This window comes from Vulpes lagopus, chromosome 22, assembly GCF_018345385.1.
Source record: "Vulpes lagopus strain Blue_001 chromosome 22, ASM1834538v1, whole genome shotgun sequence".
NCBI lineage: Eukaryota > Metazoa > Chordata > Mammalia > Carnivora > Canidae > Vulpes > Vulpes lagopus.
The window spans coordinates 16,015,440-16,029,052 of NC_054845.1; the positions used below are offsets into that span (position 1 = coordinate 16,015,440).

Here is a 13,613-nt window from a genome sequence, read left to right on the forward strand (position 1 = left end):
CAGTGCCTTACAGAAGTTATACCACACTAGAATGAATCCCTGTGATACCCCGTGGGTAGTCTACTGTTGCCCTCTTTTCCAGAATCTCATATAACTGGAATCCTACAATATATGTAGCCTTTAGGATCTGGCTTCTTTCCCTGAACAAAATGCATTCGAGATTTATTGATAGTGTTACGTGGATCAGTAGTTGTTTTTATCCCTGGTATTCCATTGTACACATATCCTGTGGTTGGTGTGTCCATTGACCTTGATGTTCATCATAGTTTCCAGTTTTAGAGGACTATGAATGAAGTTACTATAAACATTCACAGGTGTTAATATGAACTTTCAGTTCACTTGAGTAAGTATCTAGGAGTGAGCTGGCCAGATAAAATGGTAAGTGATTTACATTACAATTTATTTAACTTTGTAAGAAACTGCCAAATTGTTTCCCAAAGTGGCTGTGTTGGCATTTCTACCAGCAATGTATGAGTTCCAGTTGACCTTATGTTCTGCATTTAGGTTTATGACCCCTTTTGAATTAAATTTCATATAAAGTGTGAGGTGTGTCATGGTTCATGTTTTGTGTATGGACATTCATTTGTTCCAGCACATTTGTTAAAAAGATTATCCTTTATTGAATTGCCATTGCACTTTTGGCAAAAACCATTTGACCATATTTGTGTGGGTCTGTTTCTGGCTAGCTTGTTTCATTGGTCTTTGTGTTTCTCCTTTAGCCAACACCTTGATGTCTTTTTTTTTTTTTTTTTAAGATTTTATTTATTTATTCATGAGAGACACAGAGAGAGAGAGGCAGAGACACAGGTAGAGGGAGAATCAGGCTCCATGCAGGGAACCCAATGTGGGACTCATTCCCAGGACTGGGATAACGACTGGAGCTGAAGGCAAGAGCTCAACTGCTGAGCCACTCAGGTGTCCTGTTGTTTTAATTACTATAGCTTCATAATAAGTTTTGAATTTGTCAGTGTGAGTCCTCTGACTTTGCTCTTTTATAGAATTGTTTGGCTATTCTGGTTCCTTTGCATTTTCATATCAATTTTAGAATTGGCTTGTTGATGTCTATAAGAAAGTTTTCTGGGATTGTGATTAGGATTATGTTGAGTTTATAAATCAAACTTTGGAGAATTAATATCTTAACAATACTGAGTCTTCCATTCTATGAATACAGTGCATTTTCCATTTTTTAGCATATAGATCCTGCACACATTTTGTTAGATTTATACCTAAACACTTCTGGGGCTTTGGTTGTGAGTTTTTTGGGGGGTGTAAAGGACTTTTGAATGGGGATTTCATTCTTGATATTGAAAATTTTTGTCTTTTCTCTCTCTCATTTTTTTGGTTAGTCTGGCTAGAAGTTTAAAAATTATTAAAAACAGGCTATGTGGATTTGACTCATGGGTCATAGTTTGCTAACCCTAGTCTAACTCACATAAAAGACAAAACAGAATAAAAAACCAAGACCTAATTATATGCTACTTATAAGAATCTCACTTCTAATATAAAGCATAGGTAAGTTAGAAGGAAAGGGGAGTAGAAAAGAATAGACCATGCAAATAGCAATCAAAAGGAAGCTGGAACATTGTCAGGGATAAAAAAAGGACATAATATAATGATGAAAGGATTAGAGCTTTAACTTAAATGAAGCCAAAGCTGATGAAACTAAAGAGAGAATTGAATAGTTGAAATTTCAGCATTCTTTTCTCAGTGATAACAGAAAATAAAGCTATAGGCAACCTGAGTGACATAATCAACCAACTATACCTGTTTGGCTTGTTAATTTAAGAGAATAGAAATAATACAAAATATGTCCTTGGCCCATAAAGCATCCTGGGAAATCCCCAGTTGTGTGGAAATTAAATAGGTATCAAACATTTCTAAGTCTGTAGGTCAAAAAGGAAGTCTCAAATATCTTGAACTAAGTGCAAATTAAAATACAAAAAAAAAATTGTGGGATGAAATTCATTTGGTGCTTAGAGGAAAATATATACTATTAAATACTTAGGTTAGAAAAGAAAGTCTTAAATCAATCATCTGTGTCAGGGCTTAACAAACTGTACCTCAGTGCCTATTTTTGTAAATAAAGTTTTATTGAGATACAGCCATGTTCATTCAATTATGTGTGTTACCCATGGCTAGTTTCATGCTACAGCAGCAGTAATTGTGACAGAACCCATTTGGTCTGAAAAGCCAAAAGTATTTACCAAAAATGTTTGCCAACCTAACTTCCATCTTAAACTAGAAAAGGAAGAGCAAATTAAAACCAATAAAATTGAAAAGGAAAACCAATAGAAGAAAATCAATGAAACAAAAAATTTGGTTGTTTTGTTTTGTTTTTATAGATTTTATTTATTTATTCATGAGAGACACAGAGAGAGAGGCAGAGACACAGGGAGAGGGAGAAGCAGGCTCCATGTAGGGAGCCCGATGTGGGACTCAATCCCAGGACTCCAGGATCACGACCTGAGCCAAAGGCAGATGCTTAACCGCTGAGCCACCCATTCGTCCCAAAGAAAAAAGTATCATATAGAAGCAAAGAATTAGTTCAGTGAATGGAGGAGGATGTTGAGACACATTATGTGAAAGAACTTTTTTCTAAAAATATGCCTATCACATCAATTTCAGAATTTATAAGCCATCTGTTTGCATGAATGCTTAAAATCATAAAATCCTATTTCTGTACTGAAGAAACATCAGTGGTCAATTTAATCTTCACACCATGTTGTCAGACCAATCCACTAGGAGAGTCCTTTCATTTGCCTAGTGTTTTTGTTTGTCTGTTTGTTTGTTTTTTATATTTAGCTAGAAATTTTTTAGAAGCTTTAAGTATCATTTTCCAGGCTAAGGATTTCTTTAAATTTTTTAATTAAAGTTCATTTGTATTCTGTATTCCACTCCAAAATATAATAATGCTTTTTTTAATATGAAAATGCCTGCCACCCCTCTTACCCATTAATCAAAATTAGTGTTTTAGAATGATATGGCAGGTTTATCCCCTGATTTTGCATACTCCTTTTACAAACCGATCAGTTCTAGGTAGAGACATCTTGATTAGACCTTTATTTAAAAAACAGATGAAGAAATAGTTCTTGCATGGGACCTGTTAGAAGCTATACAACTGGTTAGTTGCAAAGCCAGGATCTGAACCCAAGACTGATCCTCAGTTTAAAATTCTTGCTATTATATATTGTCATAAGTTTATATCCAAATTTATTTATTTTAAACTGTGCCGAACTTGACCATCATTTTGCAAGACAGTGTGTTATTTGAAATTTATTTGGCGTTTCCCCCAAAAAGTATTCTATAGTCACATTCAGCTTGGGACTTGCTAGTTAGAATTCTTCTTTGGAGAGAGTCGTAATTCACATTTAGTATATTGAAAGGATCCAAGGTCTACGTTGAAGAAACAAATTAATTTTCTTAGCCTAGTGTGCCCTTTTTTCCCCCCACCTTTTGAGAAACCTAATCTTTAACAATACTGTAGTATACTGATTTTGCTAGAGCAAAATTAGGAGATACTAACCTATGGGATCATACTAGTTTTAACTTTTGAAAACTAGCATGTAGATACAGCATTTGTATGAGCACTTGTGGACTGTAAATTCTCAAATGCTGGAGGGGAAAGCAAGGAAAACAAGATGACTCAGCCCTGGATAAAAGTAGATTTGTTAGTGTGTACATATATCCTACGTGCTCTGTATATTGTTAGACTTCACCACATACAGAATATCCAGATTGACCTCAGAATCATTCTCACTGTGATCCTTTAGATCACTCTTGGCCTCATGGCACTTCTTGGTTTGTTGTCTTGACTGTGCTTTAGAATGTTGGGCCATTTTTAACTTCTTCCAAACTAATTTTCACCAATAGTATAGTGATGCAGTGGATCATATATTGTCCCTATCTGTCATGGATAACACAACATCAGGTGCAACTTTTTTTATTCCAAAAGTCAGCTTGCTCCTTTTTTCTAAATCAATAGGCTATATGGGGATGAAGACATCAATGGAGGCATTCAAGTTATCTAGAAATGATTATAACAAACACATACATAGCATTTACACAGTGCCAGCCAGTATTTCACGCAATTTTTATATATTAATTCCTTTAACCCTCATAAAACTTTTGAGGTAGGTAATATTATCTCCGTTTTAGAGCCAGGAAAGTAAGGTTAAGTAATTTGCCTATGGTCATATAATTGGTAAGAGGTAACCATTTAAACCTAAGAACCTGACACTGAATGAAGTTATTGCTCCTAAGTACTGTACTGTACTGCCACCATTGTAGATGAATGATCGTAAATTGCTGCTTTTTTCCATCTTTTAAAGACTTGGAACCTTTTTACTTTCAACTCAGGAATAAGGACCTACCTTGTGCCAGTCTCTCAGCTAGTGACTAAGAATATATGGTCCTTTTTCACATGGAGCTAAAAAAGAGTTTACTAGTTTAAACTTTCTAGCTTAGTAAAGAATGTTTTTTATTCTTACTCTCCTTTTAAGTTAGTTTTTAATTGTGGTAGGAAAATTTACTATCTTAACCATTTTTTAAGTATATAGTCCAGTAGTGTTAAGTATATTCATATTGTTGTGCAAAAGATCTCCAGAACTTTTTTACCTTGCAAAACTGGAACTCTATTAAAAACAAATTCCTTCATTTTCTCCTTCTGCAAATCCTAGACAATCACCATTCTACTTTCTGTTTTTACGAGTTTGACTACTTTAGATACTTCATAAAGTGGAATCATATAGTTGTCTTTCTGTGACTAGTTTTTGCTTAGCATTATGTCATCAAGATTCATCCATGTTGTAGTGATGGGATTTCCTTCTTTTTTAAGGCTGGATAATATTCCATGTATGTATAGACCACATTTTTAAAATGTATCCCTGTATTGATGAATACTTGGGTTGCTGTTGTGAATAATGCTGTTATGAACATAGACATGTACATCTCTCTTCAGTATCCTGTTTTGTGTTCTTTGGATATATACCCAAAAGGAGGATTGCTCGATCATCGGGTAATTCTATTTTTTATTTTTTAAGGAATTACTCTAGTGTTTAGTATTGTGGCTGGGCCATTTTATGTCATGAGGGTAGTGCACAGAGTTTTCTGTTTGGGCTTTATGGTTTTTTGTTTTGTTTTGTTGTTGTAAATATAGTAGCCATCCTAAAGGGTGTGGGGTGGTATCTCATTGTGGCTTTGATTTGTATTTCTCTAATAATTAGATTGGTGTTGAGCATCTTTTTACATGCTTGTTGGTCATTTTACGTATCTTCTTTGGGGAAATGTCTATTCAAGTCCTTTGCCCATTCTTTAATCAAGTTACTTTGTTAAGTTGTAAAAGTTCTTTATATGTCCTGGATATTAACTCCCTATTAGATATAGGACTTGCAAATATTTTCTCCCATTTCTTGGGTTGCCTTTTCACCCTATTGATTATGTCCCTTTTCATGCATAGAAGTCTTAAGTTTGGTATGGTCCTGTTTATTTTTGCTTTTGTTGTCTGCTTTTGGTGGCATAGCAAGAAACCACTGCCAATCCATCATCTTGAGGCTTTTCCCCTGTTTTCTTCTAGAAGTCTTAACAATTTTAGGTCTTCAATCCGTTTTCATTTAGTTTTTGTATATGGTATAAGATAGGGATCCTAGGGGTCCAACTTCATTCTTCTGCATGTGGATATACAGTTTTCTCAACATCATTTGAGGAAAAGACTCATTAGGTTTTTTTAAATGCCTGAAATGATGAATTTATGAGGTATTTCTATTTAGGGTGTTTTTTACACTGACACTTAGCCTTAATATCTTAGTTATCAATATCGACAGAATTTCAACTTTTATAGGTATAATACAGAATATATCGATAAACAGTGATATAATTCTAAATTTTAAGTGATCATTCAGCCCTTTGGGTTATTTGTGGGGTTTCCACATTTGGGGTTGTTTTTTTTGGGGGGGGGTTGTTTTTTAATCAAACTTATGGTATATTAAATTAAAATTTTATATCAGACCATCTGTAAGTCATCGTGTATAGTTTTTTTAAATGCCTAATCTATAACATATTAAAATATTTGGGTTTTTTAACTAAATATTTAAAAGTACTCTAGCCCCAAATAAATGATATAGAAATAAATGTTGCATAATTTTTCCTGTCCTTTTTTGCTTATAGGGAAGCAGCACGAGAGTGTCGTAGAAAGAAGAAAGAATATGTGAAATGTTTAGAAAACAGAGTGGCAGTGCTTGAAAACCAAAATAAGACACTCATTGAGGAGCTAAAAGCACTTAAGGACCTTTACTGCCACAAATCAGATTAATTTGGGATTTAAATTTCACCTGTTACGGTGGAAAAGGACTGGCTTGGCCACAACCAGAAAGATAAAATAAACATTTTATTTTCTAAACATTTCTTTTTTTCTATGCGCAAAACTGCCTGAAAGCAACTACAGAATTTCATTCATTTGTGCTTTTGCATTAAACTGTGAATGTTCCAACACCTGCCTCCACTTCTCCCCTCAAGAAATTTTCAGCACCAGGAATCATGAAGAGACTTCTGCTTTTCATCCCCCTCCCTCTTCAAGAAGTAATAATTTGTTTACTTGTAAATTGATGGGGGAAATGAGGAAAAGAAAATCTTTTTAAAAATGATTTCAAGGTTTGTGCTGAGCTCCTTGATTGCCTTAGGGACAGAATTACCCCAGCCTCTTGAGCTGAAGTAATGTGTGGGCCGCATGCATAAAGTAAGTAAGGTGCAATGAAGAAGTGTTGATTGCCAAATTGACATGTTTTCACATTTCCATTGTGAATTATGTAAAATTGTTAAGAGATATACCCTCTAAAAGAATTTTAGTATGGTGTTGAAGAAATTAAGAATGAATTCGGAGTGCTTTCTATGTACATTCTCTTCTTCAATACTGAAAACTTGTCCTTGGTTCTTAAAAACATTCTGTATTAACTATAGCTCTTCCATAGGGCAGTTGTTGCTTCTTAATTCAGTTCTGTATGTGTTCAACATTTTTGAATACATTAAAAGAAGTAACCAACTGAATGAAAAGCATGGTATTTGAATTTTAAATTAAATTGAAGTAAGTAAAAGTACAAAACTTGTTTTAGTTAGTACTAAATTCTTAGTAAAAAGATGCTCATTAGTAAACCAGCCCCTCAAATATAACAAGGTTTTTAAATAAATGTTTTTGTCCTCGCCTTCAAAAATATTTATCTCACTCATTTACTTAAAAAGGTATTTCTAAGTAAACTGTTCCCATTTGCACTTACATTATACCACCAACAGGAAAGCCTTCAAGATGTTAAATAAAGTCATATATTTGTTTATAAAATGTTATGTGTTGTAGAAAAATACTGATTTGAAATCTTTTCCATATTAACATACTTTTACAGAGTATCTCTAGTGAATTTTTAAACAAAAGTTGTAAGGATATAGTCATAAAAAGTACAGTATTAGATGTACAAGGAAAGTTATTTTCTTCAGATATATTTGAATGACTGCTGTACTACAATATTTGGATTGTCATTCTTGCAAAACATTTATTTTGGTTTCTCCTAAAAAGGACAGTTGTGCTTTAGCTTTTCCTATATGCTGTATAGCCTTTGTTGTCCTACAAAGGAGGTACCTGTTTGAACCCCTGACTATAACCTGTATTTATATGTATCATACATGGTTTCCAGTAATACTTCTAATTATTAATTACTCATTTTATTCACTAAGCTTGATAAATCTAAAAGTTACCCTTTAAAAGAAAAATAGGACTAAGGTGGATTTTAAAAATTGGAGACTGACATAACTTTAGATATAATTTCTCGAGAAGGTTATTCCTTTAAAAGAGTATAGAAAATATTTTATATTTAGTCATGGGTTGTTTTTAAATGTTAAGTTTGTTAATGTGTTAACAAAATATGCAGATATAGGTGTTAATTATTGGGTCCAGTTTGAAAAGTAATTAATATTTGTAAATGGTATATTTTTGTTTGTAACAAACCATTGTCTTTTTTCAAGGATGAACAGAGTTTATGAAGGAGCATCATTCTAAGAATTGAGTGATGTAGTCTTATATTTGGACAGTTCACCAGATTCTCAAGAAGGCTTTCAAACGACTGTAAACTTTGATGTTTATCCTGCTGAGCTAATGGGGAAACTTGTAGCATAAAAATTATTTGTATACCAGCATAGAATGTCATTTTCCAAAACTTCAACAGAAACTAAGCAAAATCACAAATCTATTCACAAACTAGAATTCTAAATCGGTCAGAATGTTTTAAATGTCATAAACTCTATAAATGAAAATTGCCTAGTAATTAGCAAGTTGTATTCTCTAAAGTAAACCATTTTACAAAAGTTGAGGCATTCAGTTTAATTAGAAAAGTTGGTGGTCCTCTTAGTCCCTCATAAATCAAGGCAATCACATCCGTATGAACTGGTTGAATTTATAAGTTTTTATAAACACCAGGTCCTTTGTACCTTGAGGATGATTGCACTGGTTTGAAGTCAGTTACTTCATGGTGAGGTAAGAAATGTATTCTGTTGCTAAATCTGTTTTAGACCCTTAAAGAGACTTGAAGATTTCAGTTTATACAGATAGAAATTAAGCATCTTTTGTGCAGACTTTTTTTTTTTTTTTTTACAAGAATTGGGGAAAAAAAGGTGTTTGTTTTTAAGCATGCAACTTTGAGAATCTTTATTAAGAAAATGACATAATAAAAAAAAATCTTGTAGCCAAGAACATATATGGCCACGTTACCAGTAATAAATGTTTTTTCTCTTCATATTGGCCAAAAGGGAATGAAAACATCATCATAGGAATCTGTACATATGCTACTGATTTGCCTAGAAAATAGCAAGTTTGGTATCGCTTACTTTGCAAATATAGGGCCATGTGGCACTTTTATCTATAGGACAGATTAACTCTAATGAAAATGAAGTGGGAGGGGTTTATTTTTGATATATTACTCTTATGAGTTTTCAAGCTTTGATAGTGTTTAACTGAAAAGTGGTTTAGAAAGGGCTAGATCCAATGTGTTCACATTATTAAAAAAATGATATCAGATATAATTTTAATTTCATTCTTTTCAAACTCAAGTACCATATTGGCAACCATCATATTGTCATAGGTGCTCTGTTCATTTAGATATTATCTGGGGGGGGAATGGCATTTGTATAATATATGTGTACATATATATAAATACATACAGTATATAATCTGAAGCTCTGAGAGCTCTTAAGTCAGGAATGCTGAGTATTATAGTATATTGAAGTCAGATGAAATTTTACATTTTTGCGTGTTCTATTGCATCCCTTTTGGTAGTTTCTTGGACTGCATTACTCCAGCACTCATGATTGATTTTTGTCTTCTAATTTTCTTCCAAGTATTGTTTTTTTTTTATTGTTCGTTTTCTTTGGCTTGATACTTTTATATGTGTTACTAGTCACTTGAAAACTCCCCCGCCCCCAAAGTATTCGGTTTTTTGCTTTGTCTCTGGCAGCTATAACAGTGGTAAGAACATTTTGAAGATAGCTTCTAAAAGGTACCACTGATTTCTCTAAACTCATCCTGGGGGAGGAATTTTGGTGTTTTCATTTGAGCAGGGATTTTGTCAGAAAATGTGTTTGGATGGTAGGTCAGCAGCAGCGCTAGTGTCTGAAAGCACACACCAGTCAGGCAGGCTGTGTGATTAGAGGTCATCTGGCTGAAGTTTCTCTCGGTCTCTCAGGCCTCATCCCTACTATTCATTTTGACCATGTGGGGTGACGTGTGGAATCATACAAAGGCTTAGGAAGAAACAAGTTTGTTTAAACCAGGATGCTTTTACTTACTTGAAGTGACTTCAATCTAGATTTCTTCTTTACATTTTTAAAATGTTCTTAATTTTATGACCAGCTACAGTCAGCTACTAGCTTATTAAATTGGTCTCTTTATTTTGAAGATCAAAATCCTGCTTCATTTTGCAGGATTAAATAAAGACAATATCATAAAGTTAAGGTTTTTAATTTAAAGTGGGTTTTAAGAACAATATAAGTTACACACCTTTTCAGTTATTTTCAAGAGGCTTTATTTTGTTGCCTTTATGGCTCTGAAAACTTTTGGTATATTGTTTCCCATTGACCTAATACAAAAGTTGTATATTTATTTGGATTATATTTACATTGTATTCTTTGTAAATGTTTGGTGTAACTTGCACTTTTAAAAAATGACCCAGTTGGGTATTAACAACTTGAGAAGTTCCCTCATCAGTTAATTGTCAACTGACTTTTGATGTCTTTCTCCTCTCTTGAAATCATGTGACTTCTTAAAATGGAAACTCTTCATTAAAATATATTAGTACCTAAAGGCTAGTCTTACAAATAGCTGTAAAAGAAAAATAACAGGAAATTAGATTTGACTAGCCTAGTTAATTAAAAGATGGTTTGAACCTAGTGTTACTCTTTTTCATCATGGATAAAGACAGAAAGAAAAGCATCTTGAGTGAATTGATATTTCCAATTTTAAATGAGACTATTCTCATTTCCAACATTGATGTTGTCTGTAGGATGCCAGGATATCCATGAATTTGTCCAGAGCAGTAAAATACTTTTCAAGGTAATTAATTATGGTCATGATGAAAGCCACATGTAATCGTTTTGACTAAGGTTTTTTTCACTTTAAATTGACTTTCTTTATATCAAAGAAATGCCGCCTAAATTTGACTGTCAGGTGAGAAGGGAGAAAGTGTGGTGTGCTTTAGCAAGCCTGTAGGTGAAGGGTTGGGGGATTCGTTTGCTCACTCAATTGTACAAAGCACAACTAGAACTTTTGTTGGATGGTTTGCATACATCTTGAATACTTTTAATGTTGATATGTTGACTTTTTTAAGTTGACTGCACAGTCACTGTATGTACTGGGAACTGGTTTCCTTGACTTTCTCGAATCGATGGCTAGGAGAGGCACTAATCCCTGAGGGGTTGAACCATTATCATGAAGCTGAGTCAGTATGGAAGAATTTCAAATAAATCAAACAGGGTGCTGAAGTTCCATCTGACTCCTGCTTCTGATAAGTTCTTACTGATTAGTGAATGTAGCTTAAGCCTTTGTATGTGTCCTCAGGGGGCAGACAAACTTTAAGAGGGACCAGATAACGTTTGAATGGAGGGATTATATTTCAGGTGTTTTAGCTTGAAATTTATTTTTTAAAAAAATAAAAATAGAAAAAAAAAATAGAACAAAGCCTGTGAAGCAAGATGATATTATAAACAGGCAGAGTTGTTTTAGCACAGAGAGAAGATATTGACCTGTCTGCATTCTGGTACTGTGGGTGCAGGTCCTAGCTGGGCATAACATGATGCGTTTTTAATTATTCTCACCAGCAAGTAAAAGAAGAATGAACAATCTGTGGGAAATGTCTTTGAAAAGGGTCAAAGGGTAGGAAATTCAGATTTTACCTACCTTATACAGGCATTATATGATACTTGCCTATAGAAGTATGGCATTTCCAAGCTTCTGTCTGAAGAACATCTCAGAAATGTGAGAGTAAACCTGAGATTGTTTAAAAATTGGTAGGGAAGGAAGAAAATCCCTGCAGATAATAATCTTAACGTTAGTTGGCCAAGTGAAATGATCTATCATTGTGTTTGGGAGGTTTTATTTTCCTATGTTTTTAAAATTGAATTGGTAAATGCTTTATAGACGTATTTTTATCCAGGTGCCACTCCAATTTGTGTATGTAATAAAATTATTTATATTAAAAGTGGGAAATAATTTGTCAACATTGTTCTGTGAGTATGGATTTATTAGGGGTGGCAAAAAGAGTGCTAGTTAGCAGTTTTCCATGTAGATTGTCCTCAACTGATTTGTCCACATGTCAGTTGTCATCCCCACCCACAAAAGGAATTCTTTCTAACCTAGGTGTATCACTTGAAACTTTTTAGAAACAAAATAATCAGGGAAGTTTCTAGAGAGAACGATTTTTTTTTGGTTTTGTTTTTGTTTTAATTTTTCCTTGAGGATTGGGGTAAAGAATACCTCCCCCCAAAACTATCAGCACAAAACAGGGTATTAATTTTTTTAACTCTGATGTTGCTATTGGAGTTGAATACTAAATAAATAACTATAATGAGGGAAATACATTTCTAATAAAATTCCCTACATTCTAGAAACATCCCTGTTTTAATTTTTTTACCTAAATCTTTTTGTGCTCTGTGTAAAGAGAGAAAATGTATTGAGTTATAATGCATTTTATTAACACTATGTACATATTAGCTGCTTTGTGTTCAGAATGGTAGCAATTGCTTTGTATATTAAAGTGATCCTTGTGAATTTGTGAAATATTGTCATAAAGTGCTTTTTTCTTACTGTAATCTTTGTGGTATCAACTGTCATAATGCCCTTTTTACACACATTTATGTGCAGTCACATAAACATGCTTTTAAAAACTCTGTAAGTCTCTTTTTTGGGGATGGGACCTCTCTCTTTTTTGCCAGTAGTGTTAAGCTATATTTTCTTGACCTTAAGTTTATTACTTTTGTTAAATGAGCAAAATTAATGTTAGAATATTTCACAAGCTTGTTGTTGCACAGCAACAGAAAACTAATTTGAGCAACAAGAACATATCTTCAGTTATTTAACTTTACTGTATTCCTCATTTTTAGCACAAGATTTCTTTGTTCAGTAAGATTGAACAGTGCTTATTTGAAGATTCGGAGATGTTACCACCCTATTGAGAAAACCAATGGGAGACATACGACCAGCTGTCTCTAGTGTCTTAAAATCCATGTTTGCATTGGAAGAACAATAAAAATAGATAACTTCTCAGGTCCCCTTGTAATTCTAAAGTTCTGTGATCATATAAGATGGAAGGAAATGGGAGGGGGTGTGGTTAATCTGCTCTTTGCTTAAAACATAATAAAAGATTCTCTCCTATTCAATTTCTCAAAATAAGCAGTTGCATTTATTCCAAGTACCTTTTAAAAAATCACCATGATGTATTAAGCTTGATACACCTGGCATTGTATTGAAGGAATTACGTGAATTTTATTTTTTCTACAAAGCATGACCATATGTAAGTTATTGTGCAGACGTTTTTGAGAGTGAAAGGGTGATACTAATTAATAGGGACAACAGGCATAAAACAGGATTGTGCTGAGCAAAGCAGGACCTATGGCCACCCTACTTGTAACCCATGTTCAGGTGCTTGAACCTCCAATAAAAGCCTAGAGTACCTATCTTCTCTTTATCCATACCTTTGCTGACAGTTGCTTATTTCACAAATACTTCAAGACACGCTTCTGTGCATTAAGAAGTCCCTGTCAGGCAGCGGTTTAGTGCCGCCTGCAGCCTGGGGTGTGATTCTGGAGACCCAGAATCAAGTCCCACGTGGGGCTCCCTGCATGGAGCCTGCTTCTCCTTCTGCCTCTCTCTCTCTCTCTCTCTCTCTCTCCTCTGAATAAATAATCTTAAAAAAAAAAAAAAGAAATTATTCAGATTAAAAAAAAAAGTCTGTCCTCAGGAAGATCCGTCTAAGACACAGCCAAAGAAACCACTCTAAAATGTTCATACAATTTTAGCTCTGTGCTATACGCTCCTGTCATCTACACTCAGGCTGCAAAAGTGGTCCAGAACAGAGCTCTAATTTCTC

At 34.0% G+C, this 13,613-nt stretch overlaps 2 protein-coding genes across 7 annotated transcripts in view; one reads left to right on the forward strand and one right to left on the reverse strand.

The window, feature by feature from the left end:
- Positions 1 to 12,414, forward strand: part of CREB1 (cAMP responsive element binding protein 1) — a 63,214-nt gene extending 50,800 nt beyond the window's left edge. For 3 of the 4 annotated variants that reach the window (XM_041737024.1, XM_041737021.1, XM_041737023.1), the window contains one exon: positions 6,163 to 12,414. In XM_041737024.1, the coding sequence (XP_041592958.1) occupies positions 6,163 to 6,307 (145 nt within the window). In that variant the 3' untranslated portion in view covers positions 6,308 to 12,414. The remainder of the gene's footprint in view (positions 1 to 6,162) is intronic. The other variant, XR_005984994.1, reaches the window with a different exon arrangement.
- The window catches only part of METTL21A (methyltransferase 21A, HSPA lysine), a 71,312-nt gene that overhangs the window by 37,354 nt on the left and 20,345 nt on the right, over positions 1 to 13,613 (reverse strand). Inside the window, exon 4 of one of the 3 annotated variants that reach the window (XM_041737031.1) lies at positions 13,042 to 13,430. The exons of the other annotated variants lie outside the window; for them this stretch is intronic. Coding sequence (XP_041592965.1) covers positions 13,297 to 13,430 — 134 coding nt within the window. The 3' untranslated portion in view covers positions 13,042 to 13,296. Of the gene's footprint in view, positions 1 to 13,041; positions 13,431 to 13,613 lie in introns of those variants that run through there. 3 annotated transcript variants of the gene reach the window in all.